Genomic DNA, 18,304 nt, shown 5'->3' with positions numbered 1-18,304 from the left:
CTCTGGAACTATGTAACCGTATCAAAATTACTGAAGGTTTTATGGGACACAGAAAAAGCTTTTAGTTTTTACTTGAATTCCCTAATTCTTTGACAAACTTAACAGATTATTTTCATTCCCTTATTTTCCATAGGTGTCCTGGATAATAGTTCATATCTGCCAGATGATTTCCGTGTAAAGGTAAAAAAGAAAAATAGAAAAAAAATGGGGATTTTTTTGGGGTCCTTTTTTTTTTTTTGGTTATAAACAGTTTTAACATCCATTTTTCCATGCTTGTATTGCTATTGTCGTTTATGTTGTCGCTTAATAACTGATCAGTCTTGAGCAAACAGACCTATGATTAATGGTGTTCCAGCTGTGATCATTTCATCTTTTTTGTATAACTAATGCAGCTCTGTTTATTATTTTTTTTTTCTCTGTCGAGATGATAGGGTGTGACTTGCAAGGGTTTTCTGTTTCTAGCAAGTTGACCAAACTTCTAGATGCTCCTGCATTAACTCCATGTTGAAAAATGGAATAGTCAAGCTTTCAGCTGGATGTTTTTTCTTCATTAATCATTCAGCTATAAAATATATTTGGCTTTTCTTTTTTGTGTGTATGTGTGTGTGTGATAGTGGGGGAAAGCATTCAAGCAAACAAGCAAGCATAGTTAAGCATTTTGCTCAAGAACCTCTGTAAGATCTGAATTTATGAAATAAGAATGATGACCTTTGTGATTCTTATTTCATTTTGTTTATTTGTTCATCACTAAGTATACATCTCTGTTAATATACAAAATAGAACTAAATGAGGATAGGACATATGTTTGAAAACTGAACTCCTACGATGTATAAGTTTATTCTCAACTCATTTTCTTTCTTGAACATGGATGCAAGCTTAACTGCTAACTGTTGCAATTTGGGATATTTTTAACAATAGAAAATAGGGATATACATTTTATGCTTACTGGGATGAGTTATCTATCTTTGTATATATTCTCTTTTACTCGTTTCAGTCATTTAGCTGCAGCCATGCCGCAGCACCACCTTAAAGGGCTTTTAGTCAAAGAAATCGACCCAGGACTTATTCTTTGCAAACCTAGTACTTTTTCTATCGGTCTATCTTGCTGAACCGCTAAGTTATGGGGACATAAACACACCAGCATCGGTTGTCAAGCGATGGGAGGGGGGACAAATACACACATATATGTGTGTGTGTATATACAACAGGCTTTTTTCAGTTTCTGTCTACCAAATCCACTCAAAGAATTTGGTTGGCCCAAGGCTATAGTAGAAGACACTTGCCCAAGGTGCCATGCAGTGGGACTGAACCCAGAACTATGTGGTTAGGAAGCAAGCTTCTTACCACACGGCCAACAACTAAGTTGGGGAAAAGTGATTTAGAGAACAAGATTGGTTGAAAAAAAACTTGATTGGTGTCGTTAGATCCCAGTTCAATATTGAATGTATGAAATAAAATATATTTGTTATGATAAGATCAATATAATCAATATATAACATATACTAATATAACTCTTTAACATTTAAATGGGACGTATCCAGCCCAAATATTCTACCTGTTTTATATTCAAACCAGACAGATTCAGCTTCTTATACCCACTGCACAGTATCAATCTAAAAGTAAACAATCACATCATTGAAATCTCAAAACTAAGAGATACTACATAATTTATTCAAAACAATGTGGATAAATAAGCATTACATTTAACCAAGTAATATGAATGTTAAAGAGTTTGTACTGAAATAAGAAATTGTAACCATTGACAGCTACAGCCATAGTTAAAAAAAGGGGAGGCAACACTGATATTTTAATTAGGGTTGTTTTCCTTGGCTTTGTGAAGATTAATGGTTATTTAGCACACGCACAAAAATGTAATGACTTTCAGAAGCTCAACAAATTTTCGGTAATTCAACTCGAAATTAATTTTATTAACACAACAAGAGTTGAGCTAATGATTCTTTCTCTTTACTTCACTGTGATTTTGATTAATTAAAACTTCTTAATTGACTAGATCGGTTTTCATGCTGAACATATCTCTGGATATTTACTTTGGTTTTGATCCCGAAGAAAAGTTCTGTAAATATATATTTACTTCAGCAATGGTTCTGTATGCAGGTTTCAGTGACATTCACTTATGACTTCAATTAGTGTGCACTAGCTATGAAGTTTTCTCAGAAAGGGTCCAAACAGCTATGCAGAGTTGCAAAAGTACAGAAGGGATATCTGACTCTGCATCTGCATCTAAACCTAAAAATTATATGTGTGTATTTACATTCGCAAATATGTGTACATTCGCACCTACAATAGATAACTGTGTACCTGTAATCATAAATGACACGAGTATGCTTGCACTAACAAGTAATATGTATTTATCTATATCCATGTGTAGTGTTTGTGTATCTCTGCTCATGTAATATATGTTTCTTCAGCTATGTGTAAAATGTATGTATCTACACCCATGTAATATCATTGATGTATATGTTGCTATTTGGAAAGTGAGACAGAATAGGAAGATAGACTAGAGTTGTTCTGTGTCCCACTGTACCTTCCCTAGTAACCAGTACATTTCCAGAAGAGTCCTGTTTAAGTTCTTCACTTAGCTAAAATTTAATAACCATGTAAAATTATTTTTCGCACCATTGCTTTATGAAACAATCATAATGTCAGTGAATTTGCTTCCTAACATTAAAACAGTCACTAATATATTTATATTGCCATCCAACTCATGCTGGCAGAGAAAAGAGATGTCAACAGATGATGAGGATATTTATAGTTATGATAGCATCTTCATAACATACTTTTCCATTCATTTTAGACAATATAATCTATTCTACTCTAGGCACAAGGCCCGAAATTCTGGGGGAGGGGGCCAGTCGATTAGAACATAAAAAGACAAAATACTGCTAAGCATTTCGCCCAGCATGCTAACATTTCTGCCAGTTTACCGCCTGTTTTTTTTTTTTTTTTTTTTTTTCTTTTGATAATATAATACCACCTCCATTCACTTGTTCCTCTCCTTGCATTTGTATTGTGTTCACTCACACCTCACCTCCAAATCGCAACACTAACCATTACTAGTAATTCTCAGTAAATTAACTCTGTGCAACTGGAGTGGCTATAGGCCGCTCTTTTATCTGACATCATTTGGCAGCTGCTCATTACAGAACATCTGACCAGGCCACTATATACAGTAGTTGAATATGCCAACACCATTAGTCAATATGTATTTAGAAAGATGATGGAAGATAAAAGTTGACTTCAGCTGGATTTGAACTTAAAATATAAGAGTCAAAACTAAATATTGCATGGCATTTTTCCTGATTCTTTAGCATGTGCTAATTCGTTATTTATAATATGTAAAACAAGGAGTCATTAAACCTTAGTATTCTATTATCACAATTAGCTTACAAAAAGTATAGAAATTTCAATTAGAATTACAAATAATAGAACAAATTCATTTGTGTCACTCTTGTGTGGCCATCTAAGGACTAAAAGACTTTTGACCGTTCAAATGGCTTACTCTGGTGTTAAAGGACGCATACTGTAGTACTGTCAATAAGGTGGTTTATTAAGTGCTAGAGCTTAACAAAGCCATCACAACTTAATTATGAATAAAAGAAATTTAGGAACTGACTGTTATGTCAAACTGTGACAAATAAAGCATACATACTCACATGCACAGACATATGGCCATGTAGTTAGGAAGTTCACATTGGTATGTTGATTTTTGTTCATTTTTATGCGTCTTGATTATGCCTGGACTGACAATTAAAAGTGCATTTTGTGCACTAATTATGAAATCATATGATATGTGGCTGAATCTGTTTTTAAGTGGCTCACTTCAAGAGTTGCATTCCCTCGCGTTCGGTACACTATTTATTATGGTAGTTTTGACTTTAAGAGTCCCTTGTAGCATTAGCCATTCAAGTGTAGTAATGCCCTTAATATATATATATATATATATATATATATATATATATATATATATATATATATATATATATATATATATATATATATACTAGCAGAAATACCCAGTGTTGCCTGTGTTACATGCAATGGAAGAATTAAACTTTTCTGTTATATTTTCTCTAATGTACTGGAATACTTATGATTCAAATTTTATCAAAATTGCAGATGAGGGTTCTTTTCCTCTTTACACACCCTAAAAAAAGTCTAATCATGACACATATATCCCTTATTACTGATCTTTATGCACAGATTCCAAAATTCCAGTCTTATGGAACCTGTTAAAAGGATTTTGCTCCTGAAAAATAGATGTCATGGAGCTCTAAAATGTGGGAGTTAAGGCCCCTATTGGGGGTGAGTGCCTTAATGTCAACCAGAGAAGTTGAATTGTTGACAATCTTTTTGACTTGGGTGTTATATCTATTGTTCGAATTTCTTTGAAATAGGAAATATATGTATGTTCACTGGGTTTGTAAAAGAGAGCAAAGCTACAGGAAACCAAAAGACGAATGATGACAATAAGCAGTCAGCTACCCTACCCTAGTCGTTACTACTCCCCAATGTAGAAATCCTCACCATAAAGGTGACAGGCATAGCCGTAAGATGCATTACGGATCTGTAGCAATTGGAAGGGTGTGACCCAACTCAAATAAACATTAACAGCTGTGTGACATGAGGGCTAAGGGGAAATGAAAGTGTCACCTCTGGAGTTTGCAACTGACCACTATACTGATAGGTAACTGGAAAGAATAAATTTACAATCTATAAATGCCTTTGAATAACCAGTCACTCATGTGGGAATGCCTTGAAATCAATGTTGCCACCTTGGAACTATGTGTGACCCAGTGATAATAAAAAGACTCAAAGGAGGTCTGCAAGGAAATAACTTTACTCAACACTTTGCACCTGAATCAGTGGAGGCAAGGATGCCTCTCATTTACTTGACAATTTATGCACCACATAAATATAATTACTGAATTTCATAAAGATCCATTCAGTACTTTTGACCTAGTTTTGGATCATTAAAAATTACTAAAATTTTGGAGTTAAGGCTTCCATTAGGGGGTCTTAGAATCCTCCTGAGAAGTAGAAAAATCTACAAGATCCACTCACAAGGCTTTGGTTGGTGTGAGGCTATAGCAGAAGACACATGCCAAGTCACCACACAGTGGGACTGAACCCAGAACCATGTATTTTGGAACCAAATTTCTTACCACACAGCCACACCTGCACCTATGTATGTGTTTGTGTGTGTGTCTGTGTATATATGTGTGTGTATGAGTGTATATATGTATGCATGTATATATGTGTATGTATATGTGTACATATTACATCATCATCATCATCATCGTTTAACGTCCGCTTTCCATGCTAGCATGGGTTGGACGATTTGACTGAGGACTGGTGAAACCGGATGGCAACACCAGGCTCCAGTCTGATTTGGCAGAGTTTCTACAGCTGGATGCCCTTCCTAACGCCAACCACTCAGAGAGTGTAGTGGGTGCTTTTACGTGTCACCCGCACGAAAACGGCCACGCTCGAAATGGTGTCTTTTATGTGCCACCCGCACAAGCCAGTCCAGGGGCACTGGCAACGATCTCGCTCGAAAATCCTACAGGAGCCAGTCAGGCGGTACTGGCAACGGCCACGCTCAAAATGGTGCATCTCATGTGCCACCCGCACAAGAACCAGTCCAGGGGCACTGGCAACGATCTTACTTGGCTTGCCGGGTCTTCTCACGCACAGCCCATTTCCAAAGGTCTCGGTCCGTAGTCATCGCCTCGGTGAGGCCCAATGTACGAAGGTCTTGCCTCACCACCTCAGCCCAGGTCTTCCTGGGCCTACCTCTTCCACGGGTTCCCTCAACTGTTAGGGTGTGGCACTTTTTCACGCAGCTATCCTCCTCCATTCTCACCACATGTCCATACCAGCGCAATCGTCTCTCTTGCACGCCACAACTGATGCTTCTAATGTTCAGCTTTTCTCTCAAGATACTTACACTCTGACGGGTATTCACATTGACATTACACATCCAACGGAGCATACTGGCTTCATTCCTTGCGAGCTTACGTATGTCCTCAGCAGTTACAGCCCATGTTTCACTGCCATGTAGCATGGTTGTTCGTACGCATGCGTCATACAGTCTGCCTTTTACTCTGAGTGAGAGTCCCTTTGTCGCCAGCAGGGGTAAGAGCTCTCTAAACTTTGCCCAGGCTATTCTTATTCTAGCAGCTACACTTTCAGCGCACCCACCCCCACTACTAACTTGGTCGCCCAGATAGCGGAAGCTATCGACTACCTCTAGTTTTTCACCCTGGAATGAGATAGAAGTTGTTTCCTGTTTGTTTGCAGTCTTTATTGCACCTGAACATCTGCCACAAACAAAAACTAACTTGCTAGTTAACCTGCCTTTGATGTTGCTGCACCTCTTATGTGTCCATAGCTTGCACCGGGTACATCTTATAGAGTTACTACCTACTCCTTTTCTACATACTGAGCAGGGCCATCTACCTGAAGGGGTTTGTGTTTTATCTACCTTCCTACTTATTAGGATTTTGGTTTTAGCTAGGTTGACTCTAAGGCCCTTCAATTCTAGACCTTGCTTCCACACCTGAAACTTCTCCTCTAGTTCTGATAGTGACTCCGCAATTAGGGCAAGGTCATCAGCATAGAGGAGCTCCCAGGGGCAACCTGTCTTGAACTCCTCTGTGATTGCCTGGAGGACTATGGTAAATAATAGGGGGCTGAGGACGGAACCTTGGTGGACCCCTACCTCTACCCGGAATTCATTGCTGTACTCATTTCCAACCCTCACCTTACTGGCCGCATCTCTGTACATGGCTCGCACAGCTCTCACTAGCCATTCTTCTATCCCAAGTTTCCTCATTGACCACCAGATAAGGGATCGGGGGACCCTGTCAAAGGCTTTCTCCATGTCAACGAAAGCCAGGTACAGAGGTTTATCCTTGGCTAGGTATTTCTCTTGCAACTGTCTCACTAGAAATAAGGCATCAGTAGTGCTTTTACCTGGCACGAACCCAAACTGCATCTCATCTAAATTGATTCGCTCCCTAATTAGTTGGGCTATGACCCTCTCTGTAACTTTCATAACCTGATCTAACAGCTTGATGCCTCTGTAATTATTTGTATCTAATGTAATTATTTGTATCTAAATTATTTGTACATCTATATATATACATCTAATTCGAATCATAGGTATTCCAGTTCATTAGAGAAAATATAACAGAAAAGTCTAATTCTTCCATTGCATGTAACACGGGCAACGCCGGGTATCTCTGCTAGTATTATATGTAATTATGTATATACGTATGTATGTCTGCATATATGTGAGATAATAGTTTCAGTATTAAAGTGAACATTTCTGACATTACAATAGAGAGATGTTATTGTTTCACTTTTGACACATAATACTGCAATAGTGGAGATGTGATATTGCACTGGGCTCGCACTAGGCATGAAACTAAAAAATTTGGGGGCCTAAAACACTACATGGACCCTAAGTAAGGCATGTGTAAAATTTGAATGAAATTGGTTGTGTAGTTCTCAAATTTTAGGGATTCACACAGATATACATTCTCATCTTTATACATATAGATATATACATATACACACACACACACATACATATATATTAGGTCGAGTAAAAAGTAACATTTTGAACCATGAAGAATTTGTACCGGATTTTTGCAGATTTTTGAATTTTTGTTAACACTTTTTTGAAATTGTCTGATAATACAGGCATAGATTGCCCAAATGTATCAATGAATTAACATCGATATTTTTTACCCTGTTGTTACAATCATCTGAAATGGAACTGTCAGAGCGCGATATTCGAACAATTTTACTATTCAACTCCAAAAAAGGACGTAAAGCAGCTGAAACTGCTTGCTATATCAACAAAACGTTTGGTGAGGAAATGACCAGTAAGTGGTCAGCTTGAAAATGGTTTAAACGATTTTGCAGTGGAGACTTGAGCCTTGAAGTTCGTGAGCATAGTGGATGCCCATCCGTCATTGATGAGGTCAAGTAAAGACCATCATTGAGAAAAATCCACATAAAACCACTTGAGAACTGGCAAAAGAACTTCAAGTTAGCCAGAAAACTGTCTACAACCATTTGCATGTGATTGAAAAATTAAAAAAGCTAGATAAATGGGTATCACACAATTTGAATGAAAATCAAAAAATGCACAGATATGAAATTTACTCATCACTTCCCTGTAACCAGACCAATCCGTTTCTCAACCGTATTGTAACTTGTGATGAAAAGTGGATTCTGTACAACAATAAAAACGTTCTTCTCAGTGTTTGGACCAAAATAAAGCTCCAAAAACCTCCCCTAAACCTGCGCTCTTCAAAAAGGTTATGGTGATTGTTTGGTGGTGTACCGCTGGACTTATCCACTTCTTAAAACCCAGAAAAACCATTACTGCAGAAACATATTGCCATGAAATTGCCAAAATGAACAAAAAACTACTACTCCTCTGTCCTAGACTGGTCAACAGAAGAGGGTCAGTCATTCTTCAGGACAATGTTTGACCACACGTTTCACTAATGATGCTCCAGAAGTTGAGGGAACTTGTCTACAAAGTTCTTCCTCAGCCAGCTTATTTCCCAGACCCTTCTCCTACTGACTACCATTTTTTCAAGCACTTTGATGGTTTCCTGCAAGAGAAGGAGTTCAAAAATCAAACTGATGCTGAAAGTGTGATTCAAAGAGTTCATCAACTCCAAAACTCCAGATTTTTATGTTACTGGAATAAACAAACTTGTACCTTGTTGGCAAATATGTGTTGATTGTCATGGTACTCACTTTGATGAATAAAATTTCCACTTTGTTGGAATATATTGCGATGAATTTCATGCTTCAAAACGTTGCTTACTTTTTACTCAGCCTGATATATATATATATATATATATATATATATATATATAAAACAATATTAGGGACAAAATCCAAAATTACAGGTAAAAACTCAATTAAAATCAATTTATAAAAAATCGAAATTAAATTGAGCTTTATAGATAAAATATATAGTTTTAGGGAAAATAACCAAGTTTCAAGAACTCATCGATGAAAATCCACTATCACATATAGAAAAATTAACAATTAAAAGTACAATAAATGAGTATAATATAAAACAAAGTAAATATCATAAGATAAAAATAATAAAATGACTACACATGTTTCATAACTAATTTTCAAATAGAAAGGAAAATTAAATCGATTAAAATCAATTGAAATTATCGAAAATAAATTCTATTCAAAAATATAGCTAATCTTCGGGTCGTAAGTAGAACAATAATTAAAACAATAATTAAAATAAATAAATATATATATCTCAACCAACAATAAGTACGAAATGAATTAATATGAAATACTTATTTCATAAAGATAGAAAAATTATTAAAAATATCAAAATAATAAACATTCAATAATCATCCCTTCATCCATTATAATATATGCTAACATGTATATTATATACAAAAACTAGCTTACATAAATTATCATTGTTTTAAATACAATTTGAACGAAGTTTAAAATAATAATGAAGATAAAATTAGTACATATTTAACCAGTGTAATAGTTAAAGCTATACTATTTAAAACTAAAAACGTTTATTTAATTATCATTAAAAATCAATAGAATAATAGAAAAATACAAGAATATTTATTTCTACAAACGTAAAAATAAAAATATGAATGAAAAAATTAGGAAAGAAAAAAATTATTAAGAATAAAAGATTAAACTTTATATATATATACAAAGTTTTAATTAAAAAAACCTTTAACGATATTATAAACAATAAAGACTAATTATTAATCAAATATTATTAATCAAAAACAATCGAAAATATATCAACACTATTCAAATCGAAGTTCTAATATTATGTTGAAATAAAACTATAACTTCTAAATAATTTAGTGTTAAATAAGTTATCTATTAAAAATAATCTTTAAAGAACCAAATTAATAATATAAAAAACAAGAATACATATTATTTTCAAATAGTAGAAAATCTTTAGCAAAGAAAAAAATAGTACTTATCCATATTTTTCCGTAATTCAAACTGAAACTATATATATATATATACAAGTGTGTGTGTGTATATTGAGGAAAAGATTTGTACATAGTGAATATATATTAAATATTAGATAGAACTGTTTAATCTAAATCTATTTGCTAAAAATTAATAATATATACAATTCTATGTTGCATTTTTGTTTTTGCTTTGTGTTTTTTAACACCTTTCCTCTGTTTTTTAGGCTGCAAAATTAAGGGATATATATGCTCCAATAGAGTTTGATCCTCATATAGAAACTGAGAAGAAAGCTCCAAAAATGGAAGAGTGGTAAAAATGATTTTTGAATTCTTTATTGTTAAGCATTTTTGTTACTTTTAATATATAAGAGATATATATAGCTTAGTGGTTAGGGTATTTGGCTCATGATCATAAGATCATGAATTTGATTCCTGTTGGTCATTGTGTCCATGAGCAAGTCAATTTATTTCACATTGCTCCAGTCCTGTGAGCTGGCAAAAGGGAGTTGTATCTGTAATTCAAAGGGCCAGCCTTGTCACACTCTGTGTCATGCTGAATTTCCTTGAGAACTACATTAAGGATACGTGTCTGTGGAGTGCTCAGTCACTTGCACATTAATTTCATGAACAGGTTGTTCTGTTGATTGGATCAACTGGAATACTCATTGTAACTAAACATGGGTTATAACATGTCCGATGACTAAACATGAGTCATAACATGTCCCAGCTTGGTGTCATCATATTATGCAAGTTAACATTTCATAGCCAACAGTAGCCTCAGCAACATGTTTCAAAGAGCAGTTAGATCTCCTCAAATCACATCCCTATCATATCTTAGAAAAGGATACATTGGGGAAATGCCTTCAATCATACGTCACTCAGTCAAGATTAGACTAGAATTAAGCAGCAACTCATTAGCAATTTTGAACTGAAGTAACACTTCCGTTTTTTACCCCACTCTCTCTCTCTCTCTCTATCTCACACACACACACACTTTATAGAAAGAAAAACAAACATCCAGAATACCACACTTTCTTCTTCCTTATGGCATAAAATTTATTCCATTGTTTTTATTATTTGTACTACTTTTTGCCGAAAGACCTCTATTTCTTCAGGTTCTGTTACTTTACAACATAACCAACTCTACAATTGCTGATTATTCTTTACCTTCCTTGCCAATAATTTCTGTCATACTATATTATATTTCCCCGCACCTCACACATGCTTGCTCTTTTTGTGACAAGTGAAATAATTTGTTACTAACGTTGTTGGTAAGTAAATATAATTGTCTTCTCTTTTTAGTTTCATTTTTCATTATAAAAACCATATGAATATGATACCCAGACTCTTCATCCAGAAAACTTTTGTCTTTATTCTACATGCAAATGCCCTTCCTGTTACCAACCCATACCTGTTTCTAAACAAGCTAATACTTCCCCATGGTCAGACATGTTCTCATGGAAGATAGGAAACAAACTGCACTGCTTGTATAATGGGGACTCTTGTTTACAACTATTACACAATGTCAAAACAAGGAGACATAAGCACGTGTACACACATGCATGCATACACACATACACACGCACACATACTCACATGTGCACACACAATAGCTTCTTTCGGTTTCTGTCTCCTAAATTCACTCACAAAGCTTCTTAGAACTAAAGTAGAAAACAATTGCCCAAGGTGTCAAATGGTGGAACTAAGCATTACATTAGTTAGGAAGCAAAACACTGTGCTGTTTGTCTAACTTTTCATCCATATTACTGAAATCAATATTCATTTGACTTTCTTTTCTTTTCCTATAGATTTCTATGTACTTCATTCTAACTTATACTGTTTGTTTATATTGTTAGGTGGACTCAAGTACATGAACTACTGGGTACATTGAATATCTCTAAAAGTCTGATTAATAAAATGGTTGCTCAGTCTTCTGTCAGATTAAGGTAAAGTATTAACAATTATGAGGGATGCTGAAAAATTCCTAGCTTTAAGGGTATCACAGAAGGCCTTATTGGAGGCCCAACCTTCCAAATTCTTTTACAATGCTTAAAAAAACTAAAGAACTGCTGTAATAAGTGTGTGAATCTGAGAGGGAAAAATGTTGAATAAAATCATAATTAACCGATTCTTCTGTATTTTCTTTTATCCAAAGCCAATAACTTTTCAGCACCCCTTTGTACCACTTTTTACTGTTTTTTTTATTTCAAATTACATACTATATTTTTCAAGTATTGTATTTGATGGCACAAAAGACACACAGACATATTTGATGCATTCCAATTTCAGCATTGCATATTCAGGAAAAGAGATTTTAGTGCATTAAAGCATGTAGTACCTAAAGCAATCTAGCACCTAATCTATGGCAGAAAACAACACAGTATATAAATAGTAAGTTAGCTGTACAACTAAATATAAAGCGAGAAATCTCACTTGTGAAAATATCCTGAAAGATTATACGAATAAAACATGCAAGAAAAAACAAAGTAGATTACTTCAGCCTATAGTAGTGAGCATCAAGGATAAAGTTAGCATATGGGACACCCAACTTCACATATAGGACCTGGGGTGATTTTCTGAGATATTTTAGGGAAAAAATTGCCTCTTATATGTCATCAATTACAGTACTGCTTTTTATTGTTCTTAAGCTCAAATCACTGACTGTATTTTTCAAGTTTATTTTCTTTTCATTTTTTATTTACTTTTATTGTTTTGAGTACTTACTTCCATTAACCTACTTTTTTAATTTTTGATATTTATAATTTGAATAAGCTGACAGAATCTTTAGCATGCTGGGCAAGATGCTTAATGGTATTTTGTCTGTCTTTACATTCTGAGTTCAAATGCCGCTGAGTTTGACTTTATCTTTCATCTTTTCAGGGCAGATAAAATAAGTACCAGTTGAGCATTGGGGTCAATGTAATCGATTTAACCCCTTCTCCAAACTTTCTGGCCTTATGTCAAAATTTGAAACCAATATTTATAATTTAGATAAGGTGGCAATCTGGCAGAATTGTTAGCACACTGAGCAAAATGCTTAGTGGCATTTCATCCATCTTTATGTTCTGAGTTCAAATGCTGTTGAGGTTGACTTTTCGTTTCATCCTTTCAGATTGATAAAATAAGTACCAGTTGAGCACTGAGGTCAATGTAATCAACTTAGCCCCTTCCCCACACTGCTGGCCTTGTGCTAGAATTTGGAAGCAATATTTATAATTAAAATTTTTTTTTTAAACTTAAGTCTCTTTTAAAATCAACCATTTAATTATTTCTTTAACCTTCCACTAAAATCAATCATGTCCCTTTTTCTATTTTCCCAATGATATTTTCTCAGTTTTAACTAATGACGTTCATTTAATTTCATTTCTTACTCACTTTTAGAATTGGATGTGATGAATTATTTAAGAGCCTTGATAAATGGAATGTTCCAGTTCTGATCATTTCTGCTGGACTGGGAGACATTCTCTCAGAGATTCTCACTCAGCAATCAGCCGTCTACAGTAACATGAAAATTGTTTCAAATTTCATGAAATTTAAGGAGGTAAAAATTTTGTTTGTTTGTTTTTTAGCTAACTACAATTTATATTTAATATTTAAAAATTGGTAAAACATATGTCCACAGTTTTTTACAAAAAAGTAAAAAATAATATATAAAAAAAACAATCTATAAAAAAATAAATATACCAATACATTATATTGTCTTTGAGCTTTTAAAGTTCAATGGTAATCCATGTAGATAATAGTTGGAAAAATTAGGATGCATGGAATTGAAAGTTGTGTTAGGTTTAAAAAAAGAAGAAAAGAGGCTGAAGGTTTATGTGTTAAGCAGGAAGTGTGGTGTCAAAACAGGAAGTGTATGTAAGGGAAGACAATTCTGTGGGTTTTATACTCTTTAGTTGGAGTTATGGACTCTTTGTCAACAGGAAGTTTATGTCTGTTCTTAGAGAAATATGGTCACTGAGGGGTTTGTGTGTCAAGAAGTGGTTGGAATTTCTCTATGAAAAGATTCTCCTTGTTGATTCTTTCTTGTGTGGAGATTCCAACTATTATCTAAATGGATTACCATTGAACTTTAAAAGCTCAAAGACAATATAATGTATTGGTATATTTATTTTTTTATAGATTATTTTTTTTATATATTATTTTTTACTTTTTTGTAAAAAACATTTTCATTTTTCCTCCTCTTGAAAATTTGCCATACAATGAAAGCCGGTTAGAAATCTATATTAAAATATGCTTTCAGTTTAGTATTCTGCCTTATTATTATTTTTCATTTTCCTATATATATATATAGAAAAAAATTAAGGTACTCAGAAATCTGGATGTTTGTACATTTACAGATTTTTATTAATGTCACATATTAAATAAAACGCTTTTCACCTGGTCGTGCAGGATTTTCAAATTGTTTTGAAAATCCTGCACGACCAGGTGAAAAGCGCTTTATTTAATATGTGACATTAATGAAAATCTGTAAATGTACAAACATCCAGATTTCTGAGTACCTTAATTTTTTTCTATATAATTTCTGTACATCACCTCCAAACCTTCAAATATATATATATATATATACATGTATATATACATATATATATATTGGTTTCTTATATGTAAGCACAGTTGAGGGAACCCGTGGAAGAGGTAGGCCCGTGGAAGAGGTGTAGGCCCAGGAAGACCTGGGCTGAGGTGGTGAGGCAAGACCTTCGTACATTGGGCCTCACCGAGGCGATGACTACGGACCGAGACCTTTGGAAATGGGCTGTGCGTGAGAAGACCCGGCAAGCCAAGTAAGATCGTTGCCAGTGCCCCTGGACTGGTTCTTGTGCGGGTGGCACATGAGATGCACCATTTTGAGCGTGGCCGTTGCCAGTACCGCCTGACTGGCTCCTGTAGGATTTTCGAGCGAGATCGTTGCCAGTGCCCCTGGACTGGCTTGTGCGGGTGGCACATAAAAGACACCATTTCGAGCGTGGCCGTTTTCGTGCGGGTGACACGTAAAAGCACCCACTACACTCTCTGAGTGGTTGGCGTTAGGAAGGGCATCCAGCTGTAGAAACTCTGCCAAATCAGACTGGAGCCTGGTGTTGCCATCCGGTTTCACCAGTCCTCGGTCAAATCGTCCAACCCATGCTAGCATGGAAAGCGGACGTTAAACGATGATGATGATGATGATGATATATATGTGTATATAAATTCTGTACGACTCTCTTACTCTTTCTTTCAGCCCTTGACACTTACTTTGTTCTTTCCACTCCTCTTTCTCGCACCCCCTCTATCACATTTCTTAGCCTTCCCTTCATTCTTACCTTTGCTCCTCTTTTACCTCACTCTATCCCTTTTCTTTTTTCTTTCCTTCTTGTCCCACCCTTATTCTTCTATTCCTCTGCGCCTACCTATGTCCTCTCCTTCCACATGACCCGTGTTCCTCTAAGCCTGACTTTCTTTCTTGGTTCGACTACCATCCATGTGACATTTATATGACTTTCATCTTTTATATCCCTGCTGTAAGGCTTCACTTCCACACTCGTCTGCTCAATTTGATTTGTCCTCAGTCGAAAGACACCTGTTGTTATTTTCCTGTTGTTTGTATTTGTAATTGTGTACAATTTCTCCATTTTCTATTTTCGTCTTTGTTTTCATATACAATTGCTTGCTTTCTTCCAAGGAATCTAGTACTCTTAGTTTAGATTTTCTTGGGGCCAGCCAGATTGGAGCAGTCTTGAGTGTAACCGGTGAAAACTGATGAGAAAATCTGGATCTCAACTGAGGAAAGAAAACTCTGAATGACCCGTCCATGTTCTTTCCTATCCTTTTTTGTATCGTCTGACTGTCCAGATGTTTTGTTGTCGCCTGTTATGTTCTTGTTCCACTTTTTGTTTTCTTCTTTATATATACATATATATATGTGTGTGTGTGTGTGTATGCATGTATATATATATGTATATGTATATATTCATATGTGTACATATATATATATATATATATATATATATATATACATCTATATGTAAATATATATATATATATATATATATATATATATATATATACATCTATATGTAAATATATATATATATATATATATATACATCTATATGTATATCTATATGTAAATATATATATATATATATATATATATATATATATGTATATCTATATGTAAATATATATATGTATTTATATATTTATATGTGAATATATACATATACATATATATATATACTAGCAGCTAAGCCTGGTCTCACGCGGTCAGTTTGGATGATGTGGCTGTAAAACCTGCTCTGTGTAAGCATTCGACTTGTTTGGGCATATGTGTGTTAAAAAACAATTTTAGAATGACTTTTTCTGTCAAGATGCTAAAAATAACTGACCCACCAAAACAAAAACAAGATTCAACCAAATCAAAAAATAAACCCAAATACTAAGCAAACAAAGATGAACCATCCCGCTTCCATTGCACGCGTACACACACACTCAAACACACATGCACACACACACACATTCACATACCCCCTTTTACATACATACACATATATTCACACAGAGATGAAACGCTGTTTGATTTATTTTTTTCAGCATATAATTTTCATCATTTTACTACCATGTATGACATCACCCCTTCCTTCCTTATTCATCTATCACCCCTTCCTTTCTCATTCATAAACACAAGAGTATTATTATAGTAGATTATCTTGGTAACCATGGGAACTATGAAAAAATACAAAGCCCAGCATCACCACTGGATCATTCTACACATCTGTGTAATTTTTCACGCAATTCCACCCAGCCGTTTGACCGTGAATCCCAGGACAAGAAAGAATCCCCCATGTCAAATTTATATGTATATATATACATATGTAAATGCATATATACATATATATATATACACATATACATATATATACCTATATATATACATATATCATCATCATCATCGTTTACTGTCCGCTTTCCATGCTAGCATGGGTTGGACGATTTGACTGTATACTGGTGAACCGGATGGCTGCACCAGGCTCCAATCTGATCTGGCAGAGTTTCTACAGCTGGATGCCCTTCCTAACGCCAACCACTCTGAGAGTGTAGAGAGTGCTTTTATGTGCCACCGGCACAAGGGCCAATCTCGCGGTACTAGCAACGGCCACACTCAAAGTGGTGTTTTTTACATGCCACCTGCACAGGAGTTAGTCCAGCAGCACTGGCAACGACCCCGCTCGAATGATTTTCTAACATCCCAGTAAGGCAACACTGGTAACAATCATGCTCATATGGTACTATTTACATACCTCTAGCACGAAAGCCAGACAGCTGCTCTGGCAATGATCACGCTCGGACGGTGCTGTTAGTGTTCCACTGGCACCAGTTCTGGTCATCGAATATGGTTCAATTATGATTACGATTTCACTTGCCCCAACAGGTCTTCGCAAGTAGAGTTTAGTGTCCAATGAAGTAAAGATACGAATAAGTGAGCTGGCTACACTTCTGGAAGAGGTCACAGATTATGCTCTCACTTGGCTTGCCGGGTCTTCTCACGTACTGCATATTTCTAAAGGTCCCAGTTACTAGCCATTGCCTCGGTGAGGCCTAAAGTTCGAAGGTCGTGCTTCACCACCTCATCCTAGGTCTTCCTGAGTCTACCTCTTCCACAGATTCCCTCAACTGCTAGGGTGTAGCACTTTTTCACACACCTATCCTCATCCATTCTTGCCACATGTCCATACCAGCACAATTGTCTCTCTTGCACACCACAAGTGATGCTTCTTTGGTTCAACTTTTCTCTCAAGGTACTTACACTCTGTCGAGTATGCACACTGACATTACACATCCATTGGCGCATACTGGCTTCGTTTTTTGAGAGCTTACGCATGTCCTCAGCAGTCACGGCCCATGTTTCACTACCATGAAGCATGGCAGTTCGTATACATGCGTCATACGGTCTGCCTTTTACTCTGAGTGAGAGGCCCTTTGTCACCAGCAGAGGTAAGAGCTCTCTGAACTTTGCCCAGGCTATTCTTATTCTAGCAGCTACACTTTCAGTGCACGCTCCCCCGCTACTAACTTGGTCACCTAGATAGCGGTATCAACTACTTTTAGTTTTTCTCCCTGGAATGTGGCAAAGGTTGTTTTCTGCACATTTTCAGTGTTTATTGCTCCTGAGCATCTGCCACATACAAAAACTATCTTGCTAGTTAGCCTTCCTTTGATATTGCTGCACCTCTTTCTCTCCTTCCTTTCCGAGCGTCCAATAACACTATCCGTATCACATCCTCACTTTGTTG

At 35.6% G+C, this 18,304-nt stretch overlaps 1 protein-coding gene across 1 annotated transcript in view; it reads left to right on the top strand.

Moving 5' to 3' along the window:
• LOC106875755 (cytosolic 5'-nucleotidase 3) overlaps nucleotides 1–13,653 on the top strand; it is a 35,576-nt gene extending 21,923 nt beyond the window's left edge. The window contains exons 6-9 of the mRNA XM_089347145.1: nucleotides 134–180; nucleotides 10,256–10,341; nucleotides 11,888–11,977; nucleotides 13,413–13,653. Of these exons, the coding sequence (XP_089203271.1) occupies nucleotides 134–180; nucleotides 10,256–10,341; nucleotides 11,888–11,977; nucleotides 13,413–13,638 (449 nt within the window). The 3' untranslated portion in view covers nucleotides 13,639–13,653. The remainder of the gene's footprint in view (nucleotides 1–133; nucleotides 181–10,255; nucleotides 10,342–11,887; nucleotides 11,978–13,412) is intronic.
• Nucleotides 13,654–18,304: the final 4,651 nt, after the last annotated feature.

Source organism: Octopus bimaculoides, chromosome 2 (genome assembly GCF_046866305.1).
Source record: "Octopus bimaculoides isolate indiv1 chromosome 2, ASM4686630v1, whole genome shotgun sequence".
In the NCBI taxonomy this organism is placed as follows: Eukaryota; Metazoa; Mollusca; class Cephalopoda; order Octopoda; family Octopodidae; genus Octopus; species Octopus bimaculoides.
This window is presented reverse-complemented; position numbering and strand designations above follow the sequence as displayed.